This window comes from Camelina sativa, chromosome 14 (genome assembly GCF_000633955.1).
Source record: "Camelina sativa cultivar DH55 chromosome 14, Cs, whole genome shotgun sequence".
Taxonomy (NCBI): Eukaryota; Viridiplantae; Streptophyta; class Magnoliopsida; order Brassicales; family Brassicaceae; genus Camelina; species Camelina sativa.
Genome location: NC_025698.1, coordinates 9,838,214 through 9,862,791, shown reverse-complemented (window position 1 = coordinate 9,862,791; position 24,578 = coordinate 9,838,214). Strand labels below are relative to the sequence as shown.

Below are 24,578 nucleotides of genomic sequence, written 5' to 3'. Positions count from 1 at the left end.
ATTAACAAATTATTAATTGCGAATGGTAAACAACAGTTACATATGATTGAGGCCACATAGTATGAGTTTGTGAGAGGGTAAAAGGAGATGTGGTGGTGACAATAGAGCATGTGAGATGTGACCGTTTAAGAGCAAATTGCTGCTGCTTTTCTTTGTTATATTCACGTCCTCAACTTCTCTATTCTTACTTTCTTGTGTATCTATCTCCCTTGTTTTAATTTCTTCTTTGTCTTTTTCTTCCCTAGTCACATGAAATCCTACAAGCCCTCACTTTTCAACTATGTATGTGTAGTCCCGAGTAGTACACCGTTATAATTTCTATTTTCTTGCTGCATCTCCATCTTTGTGGTTTTGTACTTAGATGACGTCTGAACCAAAATTTTGTAGATAAAGGTTGGTTTTGTTGTTGTTTTATAAACCAAAGTAGAAAACCAGATAAATTATAATCTTCCAGAGGCATTCTAAAAAATAATGCAAACTTAGATATTATTTTCCTCCTTCGTTAAGGCTTAAACCGTCTGAATTTCACAATCACAATTACACATGGAAACACAACTCCTTCGAACACATTTTTTTCTCTGAACAAAACCAGATTGCAGCCAAACGCTAATCAAAAAAATTATCGTCCGACTCTAAAACCCTAAACCCTGAAATTTTCCAGCTCAGCCACCCTGACATGACTCAAACCTCTAAACCCCCCCCGCGGTGAGCATGTCTGTCATCTTCATCCATTAAACAAACAAACAGAGTAGCACGGTGAACCAGGAGGTGAGTTTGGTGGCTAAGTAAGAGAAAATGGTTGCAAATTTTCATATGGATGAAGATGATGTTGCAACTTTACATGGATAGCGGAAGAAGCATCCTTCGCTTCTTCTTCCTGGCTAACCTTACTTGCTTTGTGATCTTCATGCAAATTAGTAGCAGCAAAGTGACACATACCAAGATGAATGCGAGTTGTAACCGCTTGAAGTACAAGGAAACCGCTGAAAAGACTAAGAATGCTAAGATGACTAGCTCCCAGATGACGAAGACTACAACATCCACCCTGGATCAAACCAAATAAAAGCTTAGTAATGAATGCATAACTCATTACGATCTGTACATGTTAGTGAAGCTTAATCAGTAAAAGTCAAACAACAAAGGACTTAAGCAATGATCGTAAGAGATCAGAGGAAAGAGAATTTCGACCAATTTAACATCACAAAAACGGGACTGAAACTTGTAAAAGAGACATAAATCAATTAACTACTTTTGTGATCTACTAAAAAACGATTTTGCTCTACGTAATCTTAGAACAAAAAATATATTGAATTTGATATTAATTAGCTGCTTCTTAGGTAGAATATAGGATGAACCACATTGTAGATGAGCGAGAAAGCGATTAGAAGGGAAACTAGGTTAGAGAAACCAAGAATTACATTGGTGCATTACTACTCTCTTATCTTATCTGTCTACATATCACAAAAGCATACAAGCACACAGTGATAAGCATGTATTGCTGCCAATCCTATCATGAAACTAAAATTATTACACTAGAATATAAGACATAATCATACCAAGCGTCAAATTACTACACTAACACTTACTAATTTCGAATCGTGTAAACCAAAAACAAATATAGTAGTGAGACTGAATACTCTAACAAACAAACTACACTGGAAGACCCAATTGCTACTTTACAAACAGAGCTAACTTTCAACTTGCCTGAACTGACAATGTCAAAAGTCGCATTAAGGTCACATAGCAGCTAGCTTGACTTTAACATATAGAATTACAATACAGCCAGAAGCTCAAATCACACTCCTTCTGGCTCAGGGATACATATTTTCTTTACAAATGTGCAAGGAACTTAAAAAAAATATCTTAAAAGAGACCAACATTTACTCAAAAATCATCCATAGCTAGCCTGAAGTAAAGATCGCCAGGTATACTTTGGACGGCTAAACAGAGACCAACATTTGTCATTTCCTAAATCATCTAAATCACTATTCTTTGTGCAGATTTAACAAAGAGGTCACAACTCTGTAAATCAGAATTCTAGGTCACAACTCCGAGTCAAAACGAATTTGATAAGTGTCTATTCACCGATTCGTTAATAACCTTTAGATCTCCCAAACCCTAACTTCCAAATGTAAAATTCACGCAAACTAAATCCAATTCTCCAAACATTACGCAACCAGAGCTTAGCATCCAGCGAAGAAACACAACTGTACGATAATTGAAAAACCAAAATCCACAGATCTCGGATCATAAAAAAAAAAGGCAAGAATAATAAAAATACTCTCACCTAGAAGAAGAAAAACTCGAGGTGGAAGAGAAGAAAGAAACTGAAGCCCAATCATGCTTCGATCGAATCTGATATTCCCTCAGCTGCTCTGCTAGATTCGACCTTGTTATCATCTCTTTCCCTATTTTCGCAGCCTTCTCCGATTTCACCACCCCCAACAGAAATACAAAATCCTTCTCTTCTCTCAGTCGACTGATATAGCCTGAGAATCGCCGGAGAAACACGAGATTAAAGATCGATTCTACGTCATACGATTCGAAGAATCCAACAACGGGAAACAAAAATTGGAGATTCAAACAATGTTTTCGATTCGTCGAATCAACAATGGCGTAGACTCTTCCTCCTTTCCTCTCTGTCTCGGTGTCAAATTTACCGGGTCGGGTTATACCTTTCCGGGTTCTATACCAGATTCGACCCGACTAAAAGCCCATGTTAGGTTAATGATGTATTGTTATTACATTTTGGGCCTTTCGAGATCTTAAACTAAACAAAATACTTATTTTTTGAGTTTCGTTAATGGGAAAGCTTGCCGTTACGTGTACGTAATTTAATCGAGTTTAGATCATTTTTGTGTGTGTTTGATGATCGATAAAATTGTTTTATCCTTGGGGTACAAATCTCTCTTTATACTCAAAGGTATTGGTTTTAGAGAGGATAATTTGCGCGCGATGTTTTCCGGTTTATATTCATTTATTTTGGGAAATTTTGTTAAGAAAATGATAAATACAGAAACTAAAAAATTGGATTAGTAACGGATACAGATTTTTTTTTTTAAAAAGATATATATATACGATATGAATATATATATATATATATATATATGATATATTATCATTTTTAGTTAGTTCTAATTTAGTTTTATATCTCCATTCTGTTGAGGTTTATCCTAATTGAACACTTGTTACAAGTAGCGTGTGTTATGAAACGTCTCAAATGATTATGTGGCATTGTCGACGTTGAATCTTTCAACCGAACACGATTCATTTTGATCATCTAAAATAATAAATGTACTAGGTACTAACCCGCACGTACGTACGATGCTTAATTGATTTCAAAAATTATGTTTATTATAAGATTTGTAATATATTATGTACACATAAAGTTACATTTATAGATATAATTATTTGTTAAATTATTTACAGTTCAAACTTATATTAGTTTGGTTTCATTCAGTTTGTGATTTTTGAAGTAATAAAGGTTTCAGCATAAAATTAAGATTCACAAAACAACATACCCGAAAATCTAACGTTTACCGAATTAATGATTAATCAGAATTGTATAAAACTTGTAATTTATGAAATGGAAAAAACCATCAAAAAGATTAAAACTTCTCGAAATGAATGACCTAAATTCTTAAGCGGGTCAAACCCGTTCCGGTAGCCATACTCCGTTAGAGGTATAATATTTTTTTATCTATAAAAGTCCGTCCTTCGAAATCTTTAAGAAATAATATTAAAATATATATCAAAATATATATTTTTTAATATGTTAATTTTGAAATTAAGGAATCTTGAATATACGTTAGTCTTATATATCAGAAATTTTCTATATGAAAAACTGAAAATTAGGATTTACATGAGTTTAAAATAATTTTAAGATGCCATCAAATTGTTTTTTAAAGATTTTCCAATATCTATTATTCAAAATTACTTTCATTTTTTTTTTGGTCAAAAAATTTAAAACAATAAGAAGTAATATTATTTATATTTTTGAAAATATGATTTAAATAAATATTTTTTACATCTTCTGTTATAATTTTTTATTATATTATAATACATAGGTTTTGAAAATAATTTCGAAAACATGTAGGAGATAATATTTATTAACATTTGAATAATATTTACCAATTTTAGAATTTATAGGAACAAAATATTGTATATATAAATAAATTGAATAGCAATGACAGTTTTATGTAATATTATAGAATATTAAAGGCAAATAATAAATTGAGCACATAGCTCTGATGACAACACAGCTTTTCTTCAAGAATGGTTCTTTTTTAATATATAAACGATAAGCAAAATCCAAAATGGTGCGTTCTCAATGCCCCGTCTGTTCAGTCTTATTCTACTATAATGACAAAGCTAACGTCCGTTCGTAATCCTGTACAGCCGAGAAAACAAACCACATACATTACATATACATAATTTAATTCTCTTAACTATTTCAACTATATACAAAGCTTCACGTACACCTTCACTTTGCTGCATGCTTTTTTTTCTTTTTTGTAACGTCTTAAAAAGGTAATTTATTAGAGGAGTTATCTATGTATAGTAAATTAACCCGGGAAAAAAATCTGAAATTTAGCTTTTGCCGACGTGGCTACAGAGATTTAATGGGTCCACATGACCGACATCTATGCTTAGAGCCTATCAAAACCGACCATTGAGTTGCATTTGTGGGCTCCTGTAACGTTTTTAAGACGCGTGTCAATTACGGATTCGCTTAATCCATGCATGTTCCGCATTATTTGAATTTTCTTATACACTAGTCATGTTTCCATATACTGACAGGTAGGTAGTGATTTTTTTTCTTATCAATTTATCTATTGCCAGGTGGCGTGATGGCTATGGCTAGTTAAACCTGTAAATAGCTCTGTCATATCATATCTACTACTCACTCTCTATTTATTTTTGATGATTCATTGTTTACAAGGTAGTCCAATTTAGCCCGGTACTTTTATTTTCTTATAAAATAACCTTAAAGTCTTAAACTCTTTTTAGAAGTACAAAAGACAAAAAAAATAGCTAAGATTTTAAATAAAAACATTTAAATGGATATTAATATTCAAAAAAATTCTTGTAAGAATTTCTGCTTCCATTCAAGTTATTTTTTTATTTATGTTAGTTTTCATTATATATTATGTCAAATATTTAAAATTAAATTCATACAATACCTAATAACGAAAACAGATATTAAAGAATTTAGTTATATCCTAATCCACTATATTATGTACTATATGACTATATCCTAATCCATTCAAATTATTTTACAATACATTTTATATATCTTCTTATCTATCTAATCTGTTTTTTTTAATATAAAATCAAATAATAAATTAAAAGGATGTTATGTCGACCATGTAACCAAACCTTCCCATACATCTCCCGTGAACTAAAAAAGTACATGACTATGCGAATATCTCTAATACTATTAGTTTAACTCTCTCATCCACCGTCGTCAAAGACAAAAGGGGTCCATTCTGCAATTTAAGAACCAGTATCCGTCCTTTGTATTATTATCTTTAAACGAAATAATTAAAATTAAAATCTTTAACAGCGTGACCTCCGCGCTGGCCTAGACCCATTCTCTTCACACTATATAAAACCCCACTCATCACATTAATTCTCTCATCACACACACAGCTCCTGAAAAACACATCCTAAAGCAACTTAAAGCACAAATCGAATTTCGAAACTTCTGTTTATTATTTACGTTAAACGCTCAATCGTTTCAAGATTAACTATGGCGGAAGAGTACAAGAACAACGTCGCGACAGAAGAGCCATCAACGACGACGGCGCCAGAGATTAAGGAGCGGGGAATGTTCGATTTCTTGAAGAAAAAGGAGGAAGTGAAACCTCAAGAGACGTCTACTCTCGCGTCTGACTTCGAGCACAAGACTCAGATCTCTGAACCTGAGCCGTTCGTGGCGAAACACCAAGAAGAGGAAGAGGAGCATAAGCCTACCCTCCTCGAGCAGCTTCACCAGAAGCACGAGGAAGAAGAAGAGAACAAGCCAAATCTTATCGAAAAACTCCACCGATCCAACAGCTCTTCTTCTTCTGTAAGTACAAAAGTTTTTATTACTTTGTAGTTTTTTGGTTACTAAGGAAACACAAACTCATGGTATTTTTCGAAACTTTGATTTTGAACAGTCGAGCGATGAAGAAGGTGAAGACGGTGAGAAGAGGAAGAAGAAGAAGGACAAGAAAAAGATCCTTGAAGGAGATGCGAAAACAGAGGAAGAGAACCAAGGAGTGATGGATAAGATCAAGGAGAAGTTTCCACACGGCGTGAAAACAGAGGGTCATGATGTACCAGTCGTCACAAACATGCCAGCACCACATCCAGTAGAGCATCAAAAACCAGAGGAAGAAGAGAAGAAAGGGCTAATGGATAAGATCAAGGAGAAGCTTCCTGGCCACAGCAAGAAACCAGAGGATTCACAGGTCGTCAACACCACACCCCTGGTTGAGACAGCAACACCGATCGCTGAGCATCCCGAGGAGAAGACGGGATTTATGGATAAGATCAAGGAGAAGCTTCCAGGTTACCACGCCAAGACAGAGGAAGAGAAGAAAGAAAAAGAGTCTGCTTAAGAAAATGATAAGAACAAATGAATAATGTTACGTGGCAGTGGGACATTTGTTGTGTTTTTGTTATCATACTCTATTTTCTTTAATTTTAAGCTTTTCTTAAAATTTATGTATTATTTGTGTTTTAATCTTAAAAATTTGGCTTTTTAATAAAGGCATCATTCTCTCTTTTCTACATTAATGAACGAAGTGATTCTATTGATACTATTACTAGTGAAAACTGCGGAACAAACTTTTTCTTTTTTTTGTTTTTGTATGGAGACTGGAGTGTGTAAAGTTGTGTCAGTATCATTATCGTTGTCCCAATCGGGGTTCGAACCCGTCACAATACATCGAAGGAAAGGATAAAAACAGACTGATATTTTTTTAACCTGTGCTTGTTTATAATGAGGCCATGCCCGCATCGTGTGCTTGTTAATCAAAACAGTAGGCTTTGATCCGTTTTGGTAACCTTATTTGTAAAAACTATTGGCACAACAGATGGCCGTGCCTCATGGTTTGGTGCCCATGTATTTGATATGGTTTTGGTTTTTTATTTTTATTTTTATTGTTTTTTATGGTTTTGGTTTTCAGTTTACGTAAATAAATAAAAACCGGTTTAATATTGGTTTAGATTCGATTTTAATATTGTTTCTTTGATCAATTACATCTCCTACGTCGATATAGTATAGTATATGATTCTTTGAGGAATACGATTTGAATTTAATTTTTTCTGGATGAGGGTTTAAATGTGAATTAAATCAATTTTGGCAACGAAAACGATTGCTTTGTTTGGTATGTGTCGGTAGAGTGACCACCCCCAATGCCTAAGTTTTTTTTTTTTTTAATAGTTTGGCCTGTTAATTACGGGTCGCATGTACATGAAACGTCTCAATTTATTAATATGTGGCACGACGTCTTAAATCTTTCAACAGAACACGATTCATAATTATTGAATGAGTTTTAACAAAAAAAAAAAAAAAAAAAAAAAGAACGTCTGCATGGCGTTCTANAATGCTCCCATCCCATCTGTTTAAATCTTGTTTAAAAATATAACAAATTTTGTTTGGTAACGTCTTTTTATTTGAGAAGTAATGTCATATTTTAGTAATTTTAACTCTAAAAAAAATATCTGCAATCAGTGGGCCTACATGACCGACATCTAAGGGTTAAGCCAATCAAAGCCGACCAATGAGTTCCATGGGTGGTCCCTACTTTGACACGCGTTCACCATGTATTGGTTTAAAATTCATGTCTTTCCTCATTATTATTCTTCTAATTCGTTCTAACTTCTCTTGTACATTTGCCTTTCCCATTTACTGACCGTTAGTTTTTGTCTTCCCTATCAATTATGTATTGCCACGAATCGTGAATCTTATGGCTTGTTAAAAAGGCTGTTAATAGTTCGGTTTATTGTTTCATTGTAATGATACGTTTTTAAGAAGAAAGATACAGTAATTTTACCCCATTATTGTTTATTATCTTACAAAGATAACCAGAAAGTCTTAAAAGAGTTGGAAACATCCCTTTTTAAAGTCTGATGATATATTTCTTGTAACCTATCTCTCAAAACTTTTCCCCATTTGCCTAGTGGTTATTCTTTTAGTTGAATACATATAGAACCCTCTATAATTTCTTTTAACCTTAGTTAAATTCATATAGAAATGTTTAAATATTGTAAGAGTTCTACTTTTTTTTTTGTTACAAAAAGGTTTGTATAATGATGGTGACATAGCATATCAAATTCAAATTCTAAACTACTACTACATTTTATTCCTATAAGGCTATAAGTCTATTCAGACTCTTGACTTTATCCATCTGTTATCTATCTAAATTAAATAAAACGCAATTAGATTATAAAATTACTAGGATGCACATCGACCACGAAAACCATAGTTCGTTCCATAAAAAGTACATGACTATGCGATATCTAATATTAGTTTAAACTCTTCATCTAATATATTAATAACACTGTAATCATTTAAATTAACAAAAAGTGGTGATATTTCATCTACCGACTTAAACGAAAGGGGTCATCCTGCAATTTTAAAAATAAATATCCATACTTTTGCTTTATTAGAAAAATAATTAAATCTTTCCAGCGTTACCTCCGCGTTGGCCTGGACCCTTCTCTTCACCTTATATAAAACCAACCCTCCACTCTCTCTTCTCTCATCTCAAACAACAACGATATATAGTCATCACACACACACCTCTTCAAAAAAAACCATCTTAAAGCAACTTAAAAGTTCTTAAAGTTTCTGTTTATTAAAACCGTTCAATCCATTCAGATTTAACTATGGCTGAAGAGTACAAGAACACCGTTCCCGAGCACGAGACCCCAAAGGTCGTCGCAACAGATGAATCATCAACGACTACTACACCAGAAGTTACCGATCGTGGAATGTTCGATTTCTTGGGGAAGAAGAAAGAGGCAGAGACTACGACGCTCGAGTCTGAGTTCGATCATAAGGCTCAGATCTCGGAACCGGAGTTAGCTGCGGAACACGAGGAAGTGAAGGAGAACAAGATTACTCTCCTCGAGGAGCTTCAAGAGAAGACCGAAGAGGATAAGGTGAACAAACCTAGTGTCATCGAAAAGCTTCACCGATCCAACAGCTCTGCTTCTTCTGTAAGTTCATTAATTTCGTTCGTTCGTTAATAAGTTTTGGTCTTGATCGAAATGGTTGAGAAGAAGAGTAATTTACGATCGATCTTGATTGAACTAAAACTAATAATCACACTCATGGTTTTGAATATCTTAACAGTCGGACGATGAAGAAGGTGAGGAGAAGAAAGGAGTAGTGGAGAAGATCAAGGAGAAGCTTCCAGGCCACCACGACAAGGAAACAGAGGATCAAGATGTACAAGTCGTCACCACCCTCAAGGTACCAATTCCGGAGAGTTCGGTGGAGCATCACCAAACCGAGGGTGAAGAGAATAAAGGAGTAATGGATAAGATCAAAGAGAAGCTTCCAGGCCACGAGGAAAAGGAGACAGAGGATTCACCTGTCCCAACCAGCACGCCAGTAACTGTAACGGAGCACCCGGTGGGACATTCGGAGGAGCATCCGGTTGAGAAGAAGGGGATTCTTGAAAAGATTAAAGAGAAGCTTCCAGGTTATCACGCCAAGACAGAGGAAGAGAAGAAAGAAAAAGAGTCTTCTGATTAATTTAAGAAAAGAAAAAAATGATGAAAGAATGAAATAATGATATGGGAGTGTGGGACATTTGCTGTGTTTTTGTGATCATTATCTTTCTCTGTTTTTTTTCTTTTTCTACAAGTTGGTTCTTGTGGCTTTCATTTGATTGCATTTGATCCTTTATTTTGTAATTTCATTTTATCTTTGTTTGCATATGGTTTCTTACATACCTAATGTTTTAAAGTTTATGTGATAATTTCTGTGTAAATTTTCAGTTGGCCATTCCATCTACTCCTCGCATATTATACGTATGGTGAATTGGTGATTGCGTTATTTATACATGATCACCTCGAATTGACAAAAAGTTTCAAATGATGACATGTTACATGTATGAAGAAGATAATGTGGACAAATACTACTAACTAAATTCTTACATCATTGAGAAGATACTATTCTTATATAATAATAATAATACGAATATCGAACTAGCTCCAATATTTTGCCATCTGCCTTCTTACATGATCAATTCACAGAGCAACTTTATTTAAAATAAAACAATAAAAACAAAAACAAGATATTTTATGGTAGTGATGAAAATATATATTTTAATGCTATAAAATCACTTAAAACGATAGGCCTTTTATAATTGGGCCTAAATTAAAGACATTAAAAGCCCAAATATTTCGAGAACCCTTTTTGTTATCTCTCTTTCTTCAGGGTACGGGATTAGAGTCAGTCACACGTTCTGTTCATCGGAAACTCAAAATGGCTTCATCGGCGCCACAGGGATCTGTCGATCCACTCACCGGGAAAGATCCGGCGAAGGCGTTAACTGCTGTAGCGTCTGGATTCTTCGATAACGTGAAGAAAAACAGGCAAAGCTTCTTCCAATTCTTCGCCATGACTGGAATCTTGCTTCTGAGCTTCCGATCTGTAAGTCAAAAGTACCGAATCCACGATCTGGAGGAAGACACAGCTGTTCTCAAGAAGGAGCAAGATAGTTTGACTGATCGTATGAGTAAAATCAAGAGCGATCTTCTTCACCAAGCTTCGATTGATTCCACCGGCGTCTTTGCTTCTCGTCTCCGTCTACTCTTCGGTGAAGAAAAGAAGTGATCGGAGATTTTGATTGAGTTAAGGTCAACGAGGTTACGAATTTCTTTACTTACTGTTGCGATGTTATTTGTAGTTCCAAACAGATGTCTCTCTTGCCTTGTAATGGCCGTCTTTAGATTGAGAGGGTTTTAGCGATTGAATGAGTTAAGAGTTTTTAATGGTGATGTGATTCAGTTCAGACAATGGTGTCTCGTTTTCAAAACCAGGTTCGTGGAATCATTTACGTTGTTGTGGCCAGTTTCCTTTGAGGCATTTCATCGAACACTTTCACTGCGTTTTAAAACTTTTTTCGTTTGAAGAATTTTGTGTTATAAAAGGTTAGCAATAAGCATATTTCAGTGCATGAACCAGTGTGTTGGTGTGTATGATTTGCAATTTTCGGCAAGATTTTGGGTTGATTACAATTAGGTTATTAATCCCGAGGATCATTTACTTAGTTAAAATAGTAAATGGATTGCTGCTGGAATCATCTAGTTAGATGGATATGGAGGAAATTTCATAGGAAATGTTATGCTAATCTTATAACTATTAGTCATCTAGTTTAAATATTTTAATCAAATAGTTCATTTAGTTAAGTATAGTTTACAAAAATGTGTCTTTGACTACAACACCACACTATTTGGTAATCATCTAGATAAGTAGAGACCAAAAATCATTTTGGTAGTTAATAGCTACTTCAAAAGTAACACATTAATCATGTTTAGCAAAAAGAAACATTAATATTGTTGGTTAAAACTTAAAAGTAATTACTAATTTACCATGTTGTTTAGCTCTGGGGAAGACATTCTTCAAGTCATAGTTAACTGTATTACTAAATCCCCCACAAGAAACTTTGACCCAGTTTTTTCTTGCTACTTTCATTTCCATAAATACATTTTCTCTGTACTACACTATTTATACTTCTCCTTTTCAATCCATTTTGTCACACTCTCTTCAATCTATAGAATCAAATTGGTGAAAAAGTCTTTTCCTCTTCAGGACACTAAAATGGCGGTCAAAGAGAAATACAATGCAGCATTGCTAATCGTTTTATCGATTCTAATTGTCGTCATGGCGGAAGACCCGTACAGATACTTCCAATGGCACATAACCTATGGCGACATTTATCCTATGGGTGTTAAACAACAGGTTCTTGATCTTTAAATCTTCTAAACTCCTAAGACAAAATCTTGCCAAAAATTAGATCTTATGTTGATTTCATCTTCCTCTTCCGATATATAGGGTATATTGATCAACAAAATGTTTCCGGGTCCGGAAATTCGCTGTGTTACCAATGACAATCTCATCATTAACGTATTCAACCATTTGGATGAACCTTTCCTTATCTCATGGTACAGTTTTATTATTATTTGAAATTGCATGCAATTGAAAACACACATACTGTATCTGACCAGCCCCCTAGTAGTGCATACGTGTAATATTGTTTATCTATTTTTTATGATTGAACACAAAAGGGCGGGGATTCAAAATAGAAAGAACTCGTTCCAAGACGGAGTGTACGGAACGACGTGCCCAATCCCGCCGGGGAAGAACTTCACCTACGCTCTTCAGGTCAAAGATCAGATCGGAAGTTTCTATTACTTCCCGTCACTCGGATTTCACAAAGCCGCCGGCGGATTCGGAGCTATCCGTATCTCCAGCCGCCCATTGATCCCCGTTCCTTTCCCTCCTCCCGCCGATGATTACACTGTTCTCATAGGCGACTGGTACAAGACCAACCACAAGGTATATTAAACAGACTATTCTATTTACCCTTAATGTTTGTTACTTTGCTTTGAGTTTATGATTGATGTTTATGAGAGATCTCTCTGTATATAGGCCTTGAGAGCACAGCTCGATAATGGCGGAAAGCTTCCTTTTCCTGATGTAATTCTCATCAATGGCCGCGCTAGTGGTGCAAAACTCAACGTTCAACCAGGTTTGCCATTTTTCTTTTTTTGTCTTCGTTTCGGTTTGTGATTGATTCATTTGTTTCAAATTTTGTGTTGATAATAAAGTTACGGTTGTTGATTTGACTCACAGGTAAAACGTATAGGCTGAGAATATCAAATGTAGGATTACGGAACTCACTCAACTTCCGCATCCAAAACCACATGATGAAGCTGGTTGAGGTCGAAGGGAGACACACTATTCAGACTCAATTCTCTTCTCTTGATGTTCATGTTGGTCAATCTTACTCTGTCATCGTTACAGCTAACCAACCTGCTAAAGATTATTACATTGTGGTCTCTAGTAGATTTACCCCACAGACCCTCATCACCGGCGGTGTTCTCCATTATAGTAACTCTGCTGGAGCTGTTTCTGGACCTCTTCCCGATGTACCTGATCCGATGAGCTGGTCTCTTAACCAGGCTCGATCTATCAGGTTTTGTTTTATTCCTTTGATTCTGTGACAAAGCTTTGGAGTTACTCATTCACTGCTTGTATATTTAGCTGGATTTATTGATTTTGCTCACACTTACTTGGTAGAGAAGAAACTAGTCTGGTTCTTGAATACTTTCTGAGCGGTTTTCGTTGTGTGTTGTAGGACCAACCTTACAGCGGGCGGACCAAGACCAAACCCACAAGGCTCATATCACTATGGTATGATAAACGTCACCAGAACTATCAGACTTGTTACTTCTGCTGGACAGATTCAAGGCAAGCCACGATACGCCGTGAACAGGGCATCATTTTACCCATCAGACACCCCTTTAAAACTTGCTGACTACTTCAAAATTGACGGTGTATACAAGCCTGGTAGCATATCTGACCATCCCACTAGTGGAGCATTATTCCCAATGACATCTGTCTTGCAAGCTGATCACAGAGCCTTTGTGGAGATTGTTTTCCAGAATTGGGATAATATTGTCCAGAGCTGGCATTTTGACGGTTACTCTTTCTTCGTTGTTGGGTAAGTGTTACTTTTCTAAACTGTTCTCTCATCCCTTCTCTAAGTTCTCCTAAATGTTTCTGTTTGCATCAACAAATCCACACAGTAAGTGCAGTGTAGCATTTTCTAACCAAGAAAGAGCCCTTAGAACTTAATTTTGTGAGCATCATTTTGATCGTTATATAACACACGGTTTGTGGAATTGGTATAACTATCAGGATGGAGTTTGGGAAATGGAGTACTGCAAGTAGGAAAATCTACAATCTAAACGATGCAGTCTCACGCTGCACTGTTCAGGTGAGACGACTTCTCTAACTTTTATAAGAATATTATCTTAGCAAAAAGCTGAGTCTGAAACGTGGACTGTTGGATGAATATGTATAGGTGTATCCAAGATCATGGACTGCAATATACGTGGCACTAGACAACGTAGGAATGTGGAACCTAAGATCAGAGTTGTGGGAAAGACAATACCTGGGACAACAGCTTTACATGCGTGTCTACACAACCTCGACTTCTCTCAGAGATGAATACCAAATCCCGAAGAACGCTCTTCTTTGTGGCAGAGCTATTGGACACCACAAATAGGACTGCTTTGAGTGGGCGGGAGAGTTAGATAGAAAAGAGAGAAAGTATTGTATCAATTTCCCCCATTGTTATCTACCTACAAAGATTTATTTGTATACAGAAAAAATTGGAGGTTACAAACTTAACAGTAATAATAACAATAAAAGATATTGAGGTTACAGACTTACAGTAATAACAATGGAAGATATTGTTGCATAGTGTGTGCTAGGTCTGAACAACGTAAGGTGGATGAAAAAAACTAAAGAAAGCGATAGTGCATAATAATATCTAAAAAGTAAAGAGGTTACAAACTTAACAGTAATAACAATAAAAGATATTGAGGTTACAGACTTACAGTAATAACAATGGAAGATATTGGAGAGCGATAGTGCATAATAATATCTAATCAGTGGATGAAAAAAACTAAAGAAAGCGATAGTGCATAATAATATCTAAAAAGTAAAGAGGGGCGTTCCGAGAATCGAACTCGGGACCTCTCGCACCCAAAGCGAGAATCATACCACTAGACCAAACGCCCTCTTTGCTGTTTAACTATATAAAACTTATTGTGTACTTAAGATAAACCTCTATTAGCCTGTTGCTTTTGCCACGAAAACTGAATAAGCTCACCACTGCAATTGGTTGGTAAATTTGCTAGACGCCGCCTTCTCCAATTTTTCAAAAGCAATGTCCGACGAAACAGTACCCGCCGCCGGCGACTCATCCGGCTTGGTCAACGGCTTCGTAAGCCATGGTGACTCCAAGACTCGGCGCGTGTACGAAACAGCTCGATCTGTGCATTCCGGTTCTGTGAAAGATCTTCTATCACTCGGGGTGCGTTTTCTTATCTCTTACCCTCACGTTCTAAGGGTTTATGTATCTCAGACATATTCTCCGACTCCGTTTCCCAATCTCTTTTACCAATTTCGGTTTATCTTCTTCTCGGCTCTGTGTAGGTATGCGAGAGATGTATATTCCGATTGGTAGCCGTCGAGGCATTCGATTCGGATTTGTCGTCAGTCTCGACTTCAACTCTGCGCAGCTGGATACAATCCGGTGATGATGAAACTGGTTCATCAGAATCTAATTGCTCAAGAATCTGCATTATTTGTTTAGGTATATTGCAATTCGTTTTTTCCGATGCTGCTGCTGAAAAAAAGCTGGTGAAATCGGATACTAGTAGTGATTACGTTGCTAGGGTAACGGACTTGGTGAAGCAGGATCGTCATGATTTCGATAGCTTTGGTCTTGAAGTCTCTGTGCCATCAACTATCATGGACAATGAACGTGCAGTCTTGTAAGCTTCACTTGCATTCATGTTTATGAGCATATTGAATCCTGTCTTATACATTGTACCTCTCAAGTGTTTTCCTCTTGTTTTGGTTCTGCGCTATTCTAGTGTTGATGATGTTTCTCTACCTTTATAGGTCATACCTTAAAGAAAAGTATAGCACTGAAGGTTGGCTGCAGCGTGACAAAATATCTGTTAAGGATGCTTTGAAAGTTCTAATCTTGGATCCACTTAAAGCATCTTTGGTGAGTCGGTGATCTGCTTAAATTTGTTTTTGTTTTGGAAATTGTTTGAGTTGCTTAGGTTTCATCGATGCCTCTATTGCGTAGTATCTTATACAACTGGATGTTATAATTTGTGCATTTCGCTGGCCAGATAACAAACATGTCTTCTCTGTTTTGAGTGTTGCAGGGCGCTCAATCAGATTCAAGCTCTTTTCACATCCGTTTGACATACTCTGAAGCATCAGATGAGGCTCTGGGTGTTTCTAAAACAACGCATGAAAGTAAGAGGAGGAAAACAGGTATGTTGAGACTCTACAGTTACTTAGTACTCAGTTGAATCTTTTTCTTGGACTCCTAATTCGTACATCATTTATGACATGGTGCATAGATAATTGCTACAAATTTTTAGGGAGTTTGTTGATGAAAGAAAATATTACATTCATGTACGCAATTATTCCATAGTTGCATTTGAAGGCTCTTTGAGCTTTCTTTGAAAGTCCAAGGAGGTAATATACAATTAAGCCGACCTCTTTACCCGCGCTACTTCAGTGTCTGGCATAAATGTAATACTTCTTTCAAAGTGCATATACCTCCATGTGATGGTTTATACATTTTCCTGATCTTCTGCCCATCTATATCAATCTCTTAAAGTTTTTATGGAGATAATACATTAAGTCCCTCTGGATCAAATTTCAGACTTCTAAAACGCCATTCAATAGTTCTATGTTATGTATTTGCAGACGCAGAGAATGGATCAAACTGTATTTCCGAGAATTCAAAGGTATTTGTTTGCATGTTCACCCATAGATTTATATTAGGGTAACATTCTTTTGTCTGGTTGTCATTATTTGGCTAACAAAAAGTCAAAAACTCATGTTCTCTTAATTTTCCTTATATTACCAGGTGTATGAACCATGCATCTTTTCAGTTCACTGCAACAAGATGCCTATCTTTTTTAGTGGTAGATACTTTAAAGTAAGTCTCTGTTTTCATGTCCTTGAGGCAGTGTATTATATAACCTTTAAATGTGTGTAAAGTAGTTTGGTAACAAATGGATTCACGGATGACCTAGATGATCTTTAACTGCTTATTGAGGATTTATTTCATTTTATGGTTCGATCTTATCCTTGCAGTACTCCAGAAATGTTAGTCAATCACGATGGATTATTGATGATGAAAGAATGGGCGAAGCGTCTGTTGAGGTAGTAGTCTCTTAGTGGTCATCTCGACTTGTTTATATTATTTGTAAGATAACAGTGACTTCAATAGATATCTATATGTTTTTCAGGAGATACTTGGTGGAAACATTCTTCCAGCATGCCTTGGGGATTCCTACAAGTTCCATGCTGCTGGCAGAGAAGATATTGATGTGAGAAAATTACTCTTTTCGGATGTCATATTCATATTCAACAAGTTTATGCTGATAATATAAAAGATCTCTCTTCAGGTACGGATGTTAGGTTCAGGTAGACCTTTCTTAATCGAGGTTCAGAATTCCCGCCAGTGCCCATCTGAACAATCATTGAAGGAAGTTGAAGAAAAGATTAACTACTCAGAAAAAAAACTAGTAAGGCCTAATTAATTGAACACAGATGCTGTATCAACTGATTATGTGTGCCTTTTTTGCAAGCTTACAAGCAGTATTTTGGCTACAGGTCGGGGTAAAAGATCTTAAATGTATCGGAAGTCAGTGTTGGGCAATGATGCGTGAAGGAGAAGCAGAGAAGCAGGTCAGCATTGTTTACCTTAACTCAACTAAAACTTCAGTTAGAAATGTAATGAAGACTTATCGAACTAACCACGCCAATGTTTGTTATGTACTGCAGAAGCAGTATGTTGCACTTGTATGGATTGCTCGGCCACTTGAAGAGAAAGACTTCAACTCAATCTCTTCCCTGAAAGAATTGGTGAGTCATTTGTGTAATGATTGTTAAGATTAGGTACAATCCATTGTCTATCCTCAAACCATGTTCTTTTGTTCCTAATACAAAGTGACTTTCTTCTTATATATTATTACTTCACTGCAGAAAATCTTGCAGAAGACACCAGTAAGAGTGCTTCATCGACGGAGTCCATTGGACCGTGAAAAGATTATACATTGGTTAGTGATAATCTGTCGTGAATTTCAGATTTTTACTTACCTTGGATAGCTTCTTCTGTTTAGTAATAGTCAGTCATTTGTGGTTCCAATTCTCAGGATGAAAGTCGAAAAGATAAAAGGACACTCCCACTACTTTCTATTGCATCTATGCACTCAGGTTGCCTTATCTTCTAACTCAACTCATTATAATTATCATAACTTTAAAAGATGGGCAAAGTTAACTTTTCAATAATGCAGGCTGGAACATACATCAAAGAATTTGTTCATGGAGATCTTGGTCGTACCACTCCCAGGTATCAAAAGATTTCCCTTCACTATTTTAGATTTAATTATAGGCACTAAAAAGGTAGTTTTGTGTTTAGGAAGAGCATTGAGAATAAACAATTAAAGAGTTCATTTAATTTTGGTTGCAGCATGGGATCAATTTTGGGTTGCAGGGCTGAGATAATACAACTAGATGTGACTGATGTGAAAATGGGCGATGAATGAATGATGTACTAAAGTTAAAGTCGCTCTTATTTTTTTTTATTATGTGTTTCTGTGGGAATTCAAAATTTTCATAAATTTTCGTTGTATTTTTAAAGAAATATAAAATTGTAACGCTGAATCAGTCATTGGTTAAACTATAAAATACTCTTTCCTCCAAATCTTTTCTTAATATTATAATGATGATCGTATTAGCCTAATAGAGAAGCTGTATACTTAAAAAGTTAAAACAGTAGTAAAACAGTAGTGTCATAAGTCAATCTCTTCCGTGTAAATTAGTCAATCCATGAAGCATCCACCATCTTCGCCATGAACGAATATCGATCAGCCGCTTCGTCAATCTGTAGCAACTCAAAAACATTAGTCGCTGCTTACACTTTTTTAAGCATTTATACTTGACAAAAAAATCTTATGGTTAATTATTGATATGTACCATCTTTTGTGTTGGACGTCCTGCTCCATGCCCGGCTTTGACTTCTATTCGAGCAATTAGAGGGTTCGTCTGTGGACTATTCTCTAAACTTAAACTTAATTCATATTGCATTGTCTGCAAAAGCAAAATTGGGTTTCAATTGGTTGATGAAGAAGAAGAAGAGGAAGATACAAAAAGCAAACAAGACGCTGAGAGGCAAACCGCAAGCAACTTGTAAGTATGAAGTGGGACGACTCTATCGTCGTGATCAGCAGTTAACAACATGGTTGATGGGTACTGAACAAACCGATCTGTCTTCTGTTCCCATGGCCTCTTCACATTATGCAGAGGCGAATACCTTAATTTATTATAGATTAAAACCATCAGTTATCTTAAATCTACCAAAAGAGGGAAGCTTTTAAGGTAACATGTAAAAAAAAAAAAGACTCTTACTTTATCAGCCAATGAAACTCATCTTCCTTGTCAGAACAACCAAATTCAGAAACCCAAGCATGTCCTATGGTAAACTTGTGGAACCGTAGCATGTCCATAACCCCAACATGAGCCAAAGCACATCCAAAGAGATCAGGTCTCTGCATAAAAAGGTACAAAACTCTGAATTGTAACTACAGTATGTGCTATTCATGATAGTTAAATATATTTTACCCTTCTTACCTGATTAATGCAAGCCCCTATTAGAATCCCACCATTGCTACTACCTTCAATACAAAGTTTCCTCGGTTGTGTATAACCAGCAGAAACCAAATACTCTGCCCCGGAAATAAAGTCATCGAAGCAATTCTGCTTACTGGCAAGAGCGCCTGATTTATGCCATTCCACACCATACTCACCACCACCACGGATGTTTGCAAAACAGAACACAACACCAAGATGCCTACTAAGCACAATGCGTGTTGCGCTGAAAAACGGTGTCGTGCTATCGCTAAACCCTCCATAACCATAGAGCAAACACGGGTGCGAGCCATCTAGCTTTATATCTTTTCTAGCCACGATAAACATCGGGATCTTTGTTCTGTCCTTACTCGGATAAAAGACCTATAAGGCATTAAAAAAATGGGAGATATGCATTCAAAATTAAACTATGTATTACAGATTCAAAACTTGGTGATGAAGAAAGCATTTCTATTTACCTGAGAAACTTCAAATGCTGTTCTGTCGAATCCAGGTACAGAGATTTCACGAAATACTGTAACTTTTGGAGCTTCATGGGATAAGTCACATTTGTAAATCACGCCAGGTGTGAGGAAACTTGTAAACATAAATAAAAAGGTGGTGTCTTTACGCCGAGCAATAACACCATATACTGAACCAATATCTACAGGTAATCTATGAAGCAAGGAACCGGATTTCAAGTCTCTAATCTGTAGGATGTGTTTTACATCACTCATGTAACTAACAACCAGTTGGTCTCCATTAACTGCAGAAGCTGTTGAGAGAACATCCTTTTCGTGTTCTGCAATAACATCAGTCCAGTTGCTCGGTTCCTTCAGATCAACCCGAACTACTTTGTACTTTGGGGCATCTTTGTTGGTAAAGAAAGTAAACAATGTCTCGTCGTTTGCGATAGCAATGTATTGTGCCTCAAATGTGTCGATAAGCTTAACAAATGGAAGCAGAGCGTTGCTTCCCCTAAAACCTTCTAGTCCTTTAGGAAGTGATGAGAGATCACAATGATAAACCTTGTTTACAGGGTCACAACCTTCTTCAATTGACATGATTAAATACTGCATTTGAAAAGAAGAAGAAAAAAACATATTGGTTGGATCCATAAGTGAAACCATCACCAAGAGGGATAAGAAATGGCTGGATGTTTACCTTCCCATCATCAGTGACTTTAGATCCAAACATATGTTTGGGATTGTCTTGGTCTCTCCAACATAAAACATCTTGGGACTGATCAGTCCCAAGGAAATGGTAGTATAACTCATGGTAAAGGTTAGAATTAGTCTCTGTACCAGCATCTATATTCTCTCCCTCTCTACAGACACAAAAACCACAATCCAAAACAGTTACAAAAACTCTTTTCAAAGCTTTATACACACCCAAAAGTTTCACAGTTAAAACAAAAGACTCACATTGGAGCTGGGTAGCGACTATAGAAAAAGCCTTTGCCATCATGTGTCCATGTAATTCCACTAAACTTAACCTGATCCCATAACAAGATTCATTCATGTCAATGATGAAAATGGTAACTAACGAGTGAATAATTCAGCATGAAGGAAGGAAGCCTTACCCAAGATAAAGTATCAGGCATCACCTTCTTATCTTCAATCTTCATCACTTTGATTGTAACCCAATCACTACCACTAGAGCTAAGACCATAAGCCAAATACTTGGCATCCTCACTGATACAATAAGTGTTTAAAGAAACAGTTCCATCATCACTAAGAGTATTGGGATCAAGCAAAATCTCTGCTTCAGAATCCAAATCATCCTGAAAAAAAAAGAAAAAGAAAAAGTTCAAATCTTAACGAAGCTGGAGATGGGAAGAACAAGTTACAAAAGAAGATGATTTGATAATTCTCTGCTTCAAATTAATTACCTGAACATAGAGCACACTCTGAGCTTGAAGACCAGAGTTATGGAAGTAAAAGTAACTGTTCCCTCGCTTTAAGGGAGTACCGTAACGAGGGTAGTCAATAAATTTCGTGAATTTCTCATGGAGTTTTCTCTTGGAATCGCAAGTTTTGAGCACTGAATCTGACAGTCTCACTTGCTTCTCCACAAACTCTTTCACTTCTTCAGCATCAGGATCTTCCAACCTGACAGAGATAACCAAACATAACTTAGTTTTTGTTTAACCAAACCAGTTTACGGTTGGACCAAACCGGTACACGGTTTTTTCAGACAAAAAATTAATGTGCAAACAAACAAAAATTGGTCCAGAAAATTAGCCTACTGGTCCACTAAGATCAATAATGGGCCACAATATCGATAGAGCTTGTCCAGAAAAAAAGCTCGTTACACGATTGGTTCATGATCGGAAAAATCTTTTGCTACGTTATGAACAAGAAGACCAAAACATTCAAAATCTCATAGAATAAAAAGAACCAGAGAGTAGTTTTATTTTTACAGCAGCTGGAAACGAATGCAAAAGATTTTACCAGCGGTAAGGATCGGAGACTTTAACGCCGTGGTAATCATCAACGACAGACTCATCACGCCTCGCAGTCGGGTATTGCAACCGCTCTTGGAACGTCGAGAGAGATCCCATACTTTAAATTTCCGACTAAAAAAAAAAAACTAAAGACTTTAAAGGAAGTAGTTGGTGTTTATAGTTTCGTGTAGTCAAAGAAAAAAAAAATAAGAACAAGCAGCGTCTCTGGTGTATTTTATAAGGACATTAAGAAATAAAGAATAGAAAAGGGAAACGTGAAGAAATGGAAAGAGCGGGCGTGACAGATGGGTGCATCGAGTCTCTCTCTCTCTCTCTCTCTCTATCTCTTAGTTATGTCGAAATTGTTTCATGAATCTGTCGACACTTTAGTGTAATGCATGTTGCCATTTTTATTATAATTTTGTTATTTCTACACTAACCTTCTTCTTTTTTTTCAAACCAAAAATAGCATATTTCTTTTTTCATGTTATTTTCTGTACTTATATTCTTCTATTTTTTCGAACCAAAAAAAAAGAAGAACTATTTTCCCATTTTTATCAAAATTAAAATTTATACTGATTATATATTATTATATTCTGTCGTAAAAGAAATTGGTGTTTTTTCCACTTTAATTTCTGAGTGACGCTAAAACCAACTAAAACATCTGTCAACACAGTTGACTAGTCAACGGTTGTAGTAACCAGCTAATTTAATCCGCGATCGTGAGAGAGTGACTCAGCCAACCCCCCCGGCCGCTACAATGTTAAAACTTAAAAAAGCTTTTGTTAGTTAGTTTTATATTTATTTATTCGACTATTTTTATTACGATTGAAAAATTCCATCACGGTTCCTTTCCTCGTATCGTAGAAAAATATACCACTATAATTCCGATCGTATCGTATTCTTTGGGAAATGTTCTACACTAATTTTTGAAACTAAAACATGATCTCAATATACTAAGCCATTCAGTCTCCAAATAATGTAAACAAGTGTGCGTTAGTGATGGATTAGTCATTGAAGCTAGCTAGCTACTTTTATTTCTATTTCAAGGTTTTTTTCTCAGGAGTCGTCTAAATTAATCAGAAAAGACAAATTTAGCTAGTGGCACCTGTGACAGATTCGCATATCCTTTGAAGCTTGCTTTATGTTTTACTTTCGTGCTTCTTATATACATAAATCGAATTAAAGTGTGTAATGCATATAGAATAATGTTGCTATACTTGGCATCCATTACACATTAAGATCGGAACAAAGCATTTATATTCATTATTTATGTAAAAAGTTGGCGCAACTAATTCTCTGATACACGAATCTTTGGATCTAACCATTATTACTGTTCTAATTACGTAAACAAATGTATTTAAATTCATTTTTGTTGTAAAACTAACACTATTTATTAGCATGTCGATATCGAATGAACAGATTTTTCTGATGCATGAAAAAACGATGATTCCAAAAAAAACTACTGTATACTACAGACAACCTTTAAGACGAAGTCAAAATGTCAATGTGTATGTCGGGCTTGAAGCCCATTCCTATAACTGATTGGAGCCCACTTTCCGGATGTAAGCTTGATTTCTCCAGCAAACGAAGTTTTAATTTTAATCATAGTCTACAAATGAGTCATGTTAGATTATACAGTCGATATTTTGACCCAAAAAAAAAAAAATAATACAGTCGATAACCTTAAGTAAAACCATATTTTCATTATTTGTCTAAAATCATCAACTCATAACTAGAATGAAAACCAATGCATGAGCATGAATATTTATAACTCATGTATAGATTAATATTGTGGCCTTTATAGCTTAATGTTTTTTTTGATGAGTTTTTGTGGTCTTGTTTTTTCTTAAGAATGTTGTAAAGAAAATATTTTGAGCTTCTAAACGCATACAAATCGAGACATATTTTTGTATTAGTGAGAAAATTTTGAACCGAATTACAATTACTGGTATCAAAATTACTATAGAAAACCTGTTTTTTTTTTTATCACAAGTAAAACGTCTAGAGTGGTGAAGTGTAGTATTATGTGGAGCAAACTTTACAAGACTTTGAAAACCATCGAATAAAGTCGGTTACCCAAAAAATTTATGTGAATCCTACTATAATTTATAATTATTAAATCCGCAAACTGGTTACATAATATATACTCATTTACAACATTTATAGAAGATGAGAGTCATGAGACAAAAAACATAGATTATTGATTTGGGATTCATGTGACTTGGTAAGTGAGTAGTACTCTATGATATCATTACCACATTCTTCATCCTCTGATTATAAATGTACGAATTTCTACAGGCTCTGGATATTCATGGCACACCTTCGTGCCAAATGAAATTTTATGATCAACAGAGCCTCTTTCATGTTGGAGCTCCATCGAAACTAGCAAACTCTTTGTGCCTTGATAGAATGATAGGTGAAAACAAATTTGAGATATAGATATACTTATTTTTTTATTAATTGAAAAGCTCGTTATACTTAGAAACCATTGTTTATTGCATAGCTAATTATTTAGAACATTGAAATACAAGTGTGCAAATTTATGATCTAATAGTACTCACGCAAAACCTGAAACCAAACTTATTAGATCTCTGTAAACTTGGTCTCACTGACAATAGAGACTTATTGCTCAATCAGACGAAGTTCAATGTTAATTTCATT

At 35.7% G+C, this 24,578-nt stretch overlaps 7 protein-coding genes and 1 non-coding gene across 10 annotated transcripts; 5 read left to right on the top strand and 3 right to left on the bottom strand.

The window, feature by feature from the left end:
• LOC104740742 lies at positions 466-2,668 on the bottom strand. The gene is made up of 3 exons (XM_010461426.2): positions 2,288-2,668; positions 837-1,045; positions 466-687 (listed from the first exon to the last, which is right to left on the bottom strand). The coding sequence occupies exons 1-2, from the start codon at positions 2,398-2,400 to the stop codon at positions 838-840; spliced, it is 321 nt and encodes a 106-aa protein (XP_010459728.1). The 5' UTR covers positions 2,401-2,668; the 3' UTR covers positions 466-687; position 837.
• LOC104740741 (dehydrin ERD10-like) lies at positions 5,620-6,774 on the top strand. The gene is made up of 2 exons (XM_010461425.1): positions 5,620-6,073; positions 6,165-6,774. The coding sequence occupies exons 1-2, from the start codon at positions 5,753-5,755 to the stop codon at positions 6,606-6,608; spliced, it is 765 nt and encodes a 254-aa protein (XP_010459727.1). The 5' UTR covers positions 5,620-5,752; the 3' UTR covers positions 6,609-6,774.
• Positions 8,740-10,018, top strand: LOC104740740 (dehydrin COR47-like). Its single transcript, XM_010461424.1, has 2 exons — positions 8,740-9,216; positions 9,353-10,018. Exons 1-2 carry the CDS (start codon positions 8,884-8,886, stop codon positions 9,755-9,757), a joined length of 738 nt encoding a protein of 245 aa, XP_010459726.1. The 5' UTR covers positions 8,740-8,883; the 3' UTR covers positions 9,758-10,018.
• On the top strand, positions 10,390-11,186 carry LOC104740738. Its single transcript, XM_010461421.2, has one exon. It carries the CDS (start codon positions 10,493-10,495, stop codon positions 10,841-10,843), a length of 351 nt encoding a protein of 116 aa, XP_010459723.1. The 5' UTR covers positions 10,390-10,492; the 3' UTR covers positions 10,844-11,186.
• On the top strand, positions 10,928-14,469 carry LOC104740739 (L-ascorbate oxidase homolog). 2 transcript variants are annotated; one of them, XM_010461422.2, is made up of 9 exons: positions 10,928-11,049; positions 11,822-11,971; positions 12,065-12,174; positions 12,298-12,568; positions 12,662-12,761; positions 12,866-13,208; positions 13,371-13,736; positions 13,934-14,012; positions 14,100-14,469. In XM_010461422.2, the coding sequence occupies exons 1-9, from the start codon at positions 11,026-11,028 to the stop codon at positions 14,301-14,303; spliced, it is 1,647 nt and encodes a 548-aa protein (XP_010459724.1). In that variant the 5' UTR covers positions 10,928-11,025; the 3' UTR covers positions 14,304-14,469. The 2 variants fall into 2 exon arrangements, with proteins under 2 accessions (XP_010459724.1, XP_010459725.1); XM_010461423.2 differs by lacking the exon at positions 10,928-11,049 and adding an exon at positions 11,075-11,160.
• On the bottom strand, positions 14,749-14,820 carry TRNAP-UGG. The gene has a single exon. It is a non-coding gene; the product is annotated as a tRNA-Pro (tRNA).
• On the top strand, positions 14,892-18,456 carry LOC104740737 (putative tRNA pseudouridine synthase Pus10). Of its 2 annotated transcripts, none has more exons than XM_010461418.2 (15): positions 14,892-15,116; positions 15,239-15,579; positions 15,710-15,818; positions 15,985-16,096; positions 16,538-16,578; positions 16,701-16,772; positions 16,931-16,999; positions 17,086-17,166; positions 17,245-17,364; positions 17,453-17,527; positions 17,624-17,704; positions 17,825-17,898; positions 17,995-18,055; positions 18,136-18,191; positions 18,312-18,456. In XM_010461418.2, exons 1-15 carry the CDS (start codon positions 14,970-14,972, stop codon positions 18,385-18,387), a joined length of 1,515 nt encoding a protein of 504 aa, XP_010459720.1. In that variant the 5' UTR covers positions 14,892-14,969; the 3' UTR covers positions 18,388-18,456. The 2 variants fall into 2 exon arrangements, with proteins under 2 accessions (XP_010459720.1, XP_019090890.1); XM_019235345.1 differs by lacking the exon at positions 14,892-15,116 and having other exon boundaries at positions 15,309-15,398; positions 15,503-15,579.
• LOC104740736 (prolyl endopeptidase-like) lies at positions 18,529-22,147 on the bottom strand. The gene is made up of 11 exons (XM_010461417.2): positions 21,922-22,147; positions 21,360-21,579; positions 21,051-21,251; positions 20,893-20,963; positions 20,633-20,795; positions 19,948-20,541; positions 19,472-19,852; positions 19,250-19,389; positions 19,019-19,154; positions 18,818-18,931; positions 18,529-18,725 (listed from the first exon to the last, which is right to left on the bottom strand). Exons 1-11 carry the CDS (start codon positions 22,029-22,031, stop codon positions 18,660-18,662), a joined length of 2,196 nt encoding a protein of 731 aa, XP_010459719.1. The 5' UTR covers positions 22,032-22,147; the 3' UTR covers positions 18,529-18,659.